Source organism: Micrasema longulum, unplaced genomic scaffold (genome assembly GCF_059751315.1).
Source record: "Micrasema longulum isolate JH-2025_06_02 unplaced genomic scaffold, ASM5975131v1 h1tg002108l, whole genome shotgun sequence".
NCBI lineage: Eukaryota > Metazoa > Arthropoda > Insecta > Trichoptera > Brachycentridae > Micrasema > Micrasema longulum.
Window position 1 is genome coordinate 8,443 of NW_028279274.1, and position 8,114 is coordinate 16,556.

At 50.3% G+C, this 8,114-nt stretch overlaps 1 protein-coding gene across 1 annotated transcript; it reads right to left on the reverse strand.

Moving 5' to 3' along the window:
• Window positions 1-2,332: 2,332 nt before the first annotated feature.
• Window positions 2,333-7,568, reverse strand: LOC148273006 (uncharacterized; the record flags this gene model as incomplete). The annotated part of the gene is made up of 2 exons (XM_088239275.1): window positions 5,279-7,568; window positions 2,333-4,597 (listed from the first exon to the last, which is right to left on the reverse strand). Coding segments are annotated over exons 1-2 (4,555 nt in total), but the record flags the coding sequence as incomplete, so codon positions are not given.
• Window positions 7,569-8,114: the final 546 nt, after the last annotated feature.

Consider the following 8,114-nt stretch of genomic DNA (forward strand, 5'->3'; position numbering starts at 1 on the left):
CCTCTGTGACTATGATACAAATTATGGTTTAACAATCTAAAAAAAAACTTCAAAGATTATTCGAGGTTATTTAATTATATTTTTTAATTTATTCATTTATTTATATTTATTTATTTAACTTTTTGTACATACTGTTACTTGTACATTGGCGGATTTATTGCCAAATGGCAATTTCTTCCAACCAACCAATAAAATAAAAGTTTTATTTTTATAATTCAAGTTACAGAACATATTCAATAGAAAAAAAAATTAAAAACCTCAAGATAAAGATGTTTGTTTATAAATAAACTTAAATTAAAACTTTTACTTAATGGACAAAGGGAAAAAAGAAGAAAGAGGAAAGGAGGATAGATTAGGGAAGGAAAAGGAGATGTTTCTTCAGACGTGATTTAAACAGAGATTTTATGGTGGATGGGAGATCATTCCACAGTCAAGCCGCATTGACACTATATGAGTTAGAGAAGAAAGAGGAATTATGGGTGGGTATTAAAAAAGTGTCTTGAGAATTAGAACGAAGAGGTAAACCATGAACTAATAAGCGTTGAAATTTTTCACGCAGGTATATAGGAGTGTTAGGACTATAAAGTACATTGAACAGAAGTGAGAGGGAGTGATAGTCTCTCTACTGTCTAATTTTGAGCCATTTCAGTTGCCTACGATAGTCAGAAATGTGGTCATATTTCCTTAGACCCAAAATGTACCTTATGCGTGTATTCTGAAGTCGTTCAAGTTTATCGAGTTGCTCGCAGCTTTAATCAGTCATGGAAACATCAGCGTTATCTAGAATGGGTAGTAGTAATGCTTGTACAAGGGTGCATTTTGTATTAATGGGTAAGATTTTTTTTTTTGTAAGAAACGTGTTTTTCACGCAAACAAATTTAAAACATGGCCAGTTAAAAAGAACGGGGTAGCTGAAAATTTTGATGTGTATCTGAACATACTGTGCGAAAAAGACAACTGCGCATCGGCGTCGGACTGATTTTACCCAACTAAAATCGACAAAATCGACGTGTTCCGTTTCCCGCACCCCAAAACTGAACCGATTTGGTTTTTGTGATGAAAAAGTCTCTGAATAAAAGAAAATAAAATATTATGTGTTAATATCTTTTGCGTTTTTTAAAAATATATATTGTATTTGTATACCATTTATACGAAGACTGCAGAAAACTGGTTCTAGTTCCCATAATAAACCATTTATCAAAAAAAAGAGATATGTATAAAATGTAAAAAAATCCCTGCTTTACTGCCGTAATCTAGAGAGAAAATACCGGAATACGTTTGTATAAAGAAAAGTCATACCGCATCTCCTATAATGTTTGATGATTTAATTACAAACAATAAAATTTTGTAGCTCTCTCATGCTTAGAATTTCGTATTTACTTCACAAATATACACGACACCTCGCCGTGCATACAGTTGAACTGTAGATAGGAGGTGGCTTGGAGCTGCTATTTGACCGGCTATCGGGTGATAGCTTTCTTCAGGCTTCAGTTTTCTTCTTCAGAAGGGCAGGCGGCGACATCAGAGGCGGAGAGGGCGTAGATATAATAAAAACGCAGTCTTGGTTATACACTATACACACTTTATTCAATAAAAATACAGAGGTTCTATCAAGTAATTTGTACCGTGCCGCAGTCGGGCACGGTACGAGACAGCATACATAAGCCGCAAGGGAGAGCGAGAAGGGGTCGGACTTTCCCGGCTTACGCCGTAGCACGCTCTCCTATTGGCTGGACAATTTCAGATATTGTTTTTACACGTATGCTTATAAGATAAAATAACTCCCTCGAGATGAGTTTTACATGTAAAGGGAGTATGTAGGCCTCTTCCCCGTATCTTATTTAATGTAGAAATGATACAGGGAAAGGTCCTACATACTGAGAAAAAGGGTGACATGAGTTTTAGAGGATTTGACAGGGTCTGATTCCCCGCAATCTGATACAAATATGTGGCTAGGGTCTCGATATCCTAACTTCTGCCCCTGCGAGTGACATAATTAACCGTCTTTATTTTAGGGGCAGCTAGTTAGATTACAAATCGAGACTCCTAGCCGAAAATAAACATAAAAACATGATATACAAATATTAACCTAAAAACACTGGCACCGCACACTCTCGTCCGAGCGCCATTCGTCGCCCTAGCGGCCACTCGGGAAGCTTCAGTCGTGGCCGGGGGTTCGACCGTCTCTCCGCGGTCATTCCGTCCATTTTCCCCGTGCAGCTACCATCTCCGCCTGGGCGCCCGCAAAGGGCCGCTCGGCTTGGTGTCGGTGCCTAACGTTTGGCGCTCGTTCGCCGCGTCACAGGCCGTGTTGTACGTTGTATTATCGCACGCGCGGCGATGTCCGATACACTCCCCCCGGTGTCGCGCAGTCGGCACCTGCTGGTCCCGCATCGGGCCTCGCCGCCGCGTGGCGCTGTCTTCCGGGCGCTGTCATCAGTGGGGCGTAGCAGGACCGCGATCTTGACCGTGGGTCTTGTGTACTCGCCCGTGGAGGTCCGCACCCTGACGGCTCGCACCTGGCCGTCCTTCCCGGGCATGGTTCCCGTGACGACTCCCCGTGGCCATTGGTTCCGTGGCATCGCGGGATCGGTGATCACTACCACGTCTCCAACTTGCAGGGGAGTGGCCGCGATGCGCCATTTCTGACGTCCGCCCAGGCCTGGCAGGTACTCGCGCATCCATCGGCGCCAGAAAGCATCCGCCATCTTCTGGGCTATGCGCCATTGTTTGCGCAAACACACGTTCTCCGGCGCTTCGCTGTAATCCGCGAGGCAAGGCATGCCCCCGGATGACCCAATTAAAAAGTGATTCGGAGTTAAAGGAGCTCCGTCACGAGGGTCTACTGTCACGTGCGTCAGCGGACGGCTGTTGACCGAGAATTCAGCCTCGGCTAGCACCGTCCGTAACGTCTCTTCTCTAGGCGCTTGCTCTCTCAGTATAGCAAACAGCGCCCTCTTAATGGAACGAACTAATCGTTCCCATGCCCCTCCCATGTGCGGGGATGAAGGAGGGATAAACTTCCACTCAATCTTCATAGTGCTCATTTCATCTAGCACTTTCTTGTCCTCGGCTACGTCTCGGAAGGCAGCGGCCATCTCTTTATCGGCCCCACGAAAATTTGTCCCGTTGTCAGAGTACAAGACAGACGGGTGTCCTCTTCTGGCGGCCATCCGCCGGATGGCTTGGATCGTCGAGTCGGTGCTCAGTGACGTCACCAACTCAATGTGTACGGCCCTGGTTGTGAGACACGTAAACAAGGCCCCGTACCTCTTCTCTTTGCGCCGTCCCATGGTCACGTGTAGCGGTCCAAACAGATCCACTCCGCAATGCGTGAAGGCGCGCATGTGATGTGCCAATCTCGCCGGCGGAAGACGTCCCATCAAAGGCGGTTGCGGTCGCGCACGATCGTTCTTACACTTCTGGCAGTTAGCTACAATCCATCGAAGCTTTGTGCGTATTCTCATCACGTAGAAATCTTGACGCACATCTGCCATAGTCCTCTCAGTGCTTCCGTGATAGCACATCTCATGCCGGTGTCTCAGCATCAGTTGTACGTACAGCTGCGCGGCGTCTAATATTATCGGGAATCCAATATTTTCCCGTACGCCGCTGGCCGCGTATAACCGCGTTCCCATCCTCACCAGTCCGGTGTCGTCTAGCCGGGGCGTGAGGGCATGCAGGCGGCTGCCTCTGGGTAGCGACTCCCCCCGCTTTAGGGCTGTTATGTCGCTGCCAAAGGCGTCGTTTTGCGTTCGCCTGATCCACAATCGCTCAGCGGCTATACACTCCTTTGCGGTTAGGTATTTTCCCACGCATTCTGGGGCGGCACGGCGGCATCGATTCACAAACCGCAGGCACCATGCCGTGGCACGTATAAGCCGTCTCCACGAGCTAAACCGTGCGGCGTCTGGCAGCGCCGCTTGTAACGCGGTGACTATGCGTTCGGCGCGCTTTGATTCCATGACGGCGATGTCGGGCTGCAGGCCGCGTCCCTTGTGATGCGGCCATTCGCCCTCCTCCCCAGTCAGGAAGGCCGGTCCCCCGAACCAGGCTCCCTGAGGTGTAAGATCAGGCGCGTTGAGGTCCCTGGTGGCAGCATCCGCGGGATTCATCTTAGTCGGAACCCACCGCCACTCTTTCGGGTGAGATAACTCATCTATCTCCCCGAGGCGATGGGCCACGAACGGCGAGAACGCACGGCTGTCGTTTCGTACCCAGCACAGTACTGTCGCCGAGTCCGTCCAATAGACTGTCCTCCCCACAGTGACGTCACTCTCCCGCTTGATGGTGTCTGCCAGTCTCACGGCCATTAGCGCCGCTTGCAGCTCCAGTCGAGGTATTGATAGAGCTCGCAAGGGGCTAACTTTAACTTTACTGCCCACGAACCGTACATGTCTATTACGGTCCGTCTTTTCCACAAAATACGCTACTGCGCACCCCGCCAGTTCGGAGGCATCGCAGAATACGTGTAGTTCCACCCGACTGGTGCGATTTTCTATACACCGCCGGGGTATAGAGCTCTCTGTGCGCTCCACACAGGCTCTCCATTCGGCCCATTTTTCTTGATGGGTCGGCAGGATGACGTCATCCCATCCTATTCCCGATCGCCATACTGCTTGTAATAATATTTTCGGGCGTACCGTAACACACCCTAGAAAACCGAGCGGATCGAATATGCTCATTACCGCGCTCAGTAATTGTCTTTTAGTGGGCCACTCATGTGCGCTTAACGCTATTGTCTTATTAAATTGAAACACAAATCGATCACTGACTGGGTCCCATTTAACACCGAGTACTCGCTCCAAGTACTCACTACCGTTCACTATTATCTCGCGAGCGTCCGTGGCGCGCAAATTATCCGCGGTGGTACGTAGCACTTCACCGTCATTTGAGGACCAATTCGTCAATTGGAATCCTCCCCGTCTTAATATTTCACTTGTTTGATCTCTTAACTGAATAGCTTGTTCCGTAGTATCCACCGCGGCAAGATAATCGTCCATATAAAAATTGTTTTCCACTGCGCGCGCCGCCTCCGGAAATTCACTCGCGTTTACACAGGCTAACTTATTTTTCACATATTGCGCACTTGTCGGTGAGCACGCGGCGCCAAAGGTCATCGAGGTCATCACCATTGTTTTAATCTCGGCGTCGGGTCGCTCCCTCCACAAAAACATCTGAGCTCCTTGATCGGCGGGGCGGATTTTTATCCGTAGAAACATATCTTTTATGTCCGCCGCAAGCGCTATGCGGCCTTCTCTGAAGCGTAATATGTTACCCCATAGCGAGGTCAGCATGTCAGGGCCGGTGAGTAGTTTGTCGTTCAACGAAACTCCACGGCATCGGCTGGCCGCGTCGAAGACGACTCGCAGCTTTCCCGGCTTGTTCACATTTACTACGCCGAAATGGGCTAAGTACCACTTCCGCGGGAAACGAGCGATCTCTATCGGCGTAACTTCCCGGGCGTAATCCTTCTCGATGTACTCCTTAATTTTCGCGCAATATGCCGCCTTGTAGCTCGGGTCCTTGGCCATCTTGTTCTCGACAGATTTCAGTCTGTTTACTGCGCACTGTCGATTGTCCGGTAACCATATGTTGTCTTCTTTCCATAGAAGACCCGTCTCCCACTGACCGGTTGGCGTTGGTCTGGTGGTTTTCTGTAGAATTTCCATAGCGCGCGTGTCTGTGCTGTTAACACGTGGCCTAGGTTTGACGCCCATAGCGTCCACCGCGTAATTGAGGCGCATTAACTCGTCCATGCGATCCTCTACGCTAGCACTCGTCAGTGTGAGTGTTTTGCTGGCTTTGTTCTGCTTATGATTCACGCATCCGTGCGTGATCCATCCCAGCGACGTCAGAGAGCGTAAATATCTCCCTTTCTCGTTGACTTTCCTAGTCACGATTAAATGAGCGTTGTCCTGCCCAATTAATATTTTCGGTAGCACTTCTTTCATACCGTTTCCCTCCGGAATGCACTGGCGCGGGAGATTTAGACTCGTCATTGTGTTCCCGACGAGCGGGTATCCATTCCCACTTGGCCCACGAATAGTCACTGTGACGCGTCGCGACGCCTTATCCTCGGAACACATATCACTCGCACCATGAATCGTTATCCCGCGCACTCGTCCGGGCGCACCGACACTGTCCGCCAGTTCGGAGTCTATTAAAGTCACATTGGAGCCCTCGTCTAACAGGGCGTAAACGTCGGCACCGTCATTGGGGCCGGTCACGTTCACTTTTATCACTTTGAGCAATACCGGTTGAACTTTTTCGCAGGTGCTCATCACTACATTATCGCGGCCTTCTCGTCGCTGTCCATGTAGTGTCCTATGATGCGTATAGCGACACTCTTCTATACCGCACTTCTTAGCCGCCGGGCATTTACCGGCTAAATGTTTATGCCTCAGACACGAGAAACATAAACCCTTTTCGCGAACAATTTCCCATCGGCCCGCTACCGATTTCGCTAAAAACTCGCGACACTTTTCACTTTTGTGCGGGCGATTGCACACTCCGCACTCGTCCCTTGTCTCGGTTGGCGCGGACACTGTATACACATTGTTCTTTGTTTTCTTTTTGGGAAAAAACGACCCCGCGTCCATTCCACCGGCGCTCATTGACGTCTGAGCGATCTCGCTAAGCCAGCAAGAAAATTCCTTCACGGTGGCGCGTTCGTCTCTGTCCCTCGGTAAGGTGTACCACCACAGAGCCCGCATCGCTAGCGGGATCTTGGCCACCATCTCGTTCAGTAGCTGCGGTGATGATAGGCAGCTCGAGTTCCTTGTCCGCTCCAGAGTGGCGACCATGTTCCTCAGGGCCACGGATAACTCAACTATCCCGGTTGAGTTGGGGCTCTCCACTATGGCGGGTAGGCGGCGCGCTTTCTCCAGCATGTGCGCCGTCACAATCTCCTCGTGGCCGAACTGCAGTTCCAGGGTTTCCATGATGAGGTCCGTATTCTGAGGATCCACCATCAGGGAGGAAACCGCCTCCTTGGCGGCCCCTTTCAGCGCACGTTGTAGTCGGAGCAGGTTTTCCGGCGTCGTCAGCCGGCAGACTTCCGTAGACCTCGTATATTGGGCCTTGAAGGCAGGCCATTCCAGTGGGTCTCCTTCGAAGGCGGGCAATTCCTTTGCCGTAGATTGGCGCGCCAACAGCGCCTCCATTTTTCCATCGTCGCCATCGTGTGATCGTGGGCTCCCCGTTGATCCTCCACGTAGCGCGGTGGCCATCTCGGTGATCGCCGCAGCCATCTGCGCGATCGGGTCCGAAGAGCGGCGTACCCAGTCTCCGGTTTGTCTCTCTGCCACCCCAGCTCGTCCGCTGGGGCCCGCATCTGCCCTAGGAGATTCCATTGGGGGTCCAGGTGCGGTCGGTGTCTTCTCAGAGCGCCTCAGGGCGGCGCGCAGTTTCGCAACTTCAGCCTGCAGAAGTTCGACGGTGTCCTCCTCGGAAACCTCCTGTGACGACGCCTCGGTACCCGTCACCGTGGATACGACGTCGGCAGGGGGGGTGACATCAGAGGTTTTCTCGGCGGAGCCTTTTCCAGAGCGAAGTGAAGGCGTCATCTTCCACTGGGATGTGGCGTCCGTATAGCAGCTCCGATCCGGTGAAACGAAGGACCACAACTATATACACGACACCTCGCCGTGCATACAGTTGAACTGTAGATAGGAGGTGGCTTGGAGCTGCTATTTGACCGGCTATCGGGTGATAGCTTTCTTCAGGCTTCAGTTTTCTTCTTCAGAAGGGCAGGCGGCGACATCAGAGGCGGAGAGGGCGTAGATATAATAAAAACGCAGTCTTGGTTATACACTATACACACTTTATTCAATAAAAATACAGAGGTTCTATCAAGTAATTTGTACCGTGCCGCAGTCGGGCACGGTACGAGACAGCATACATAAGCCGCAAGGGAGAGCGAGAAGGGGTCGGACTTTCCCGGCTTACGCCGTAGCACGCTCTCCTATTGGCTGGACAATTTCAGATATTGTTTTTACACGTATGCTTATAAGATAAAATAACTCCCTCGAGATGAGTTTTACATGTAAAGGGAGTATGTAGGCCTCTTCCCCGTATCTTATTTAATGTAGAAATGATACAGGGAAAGGTCC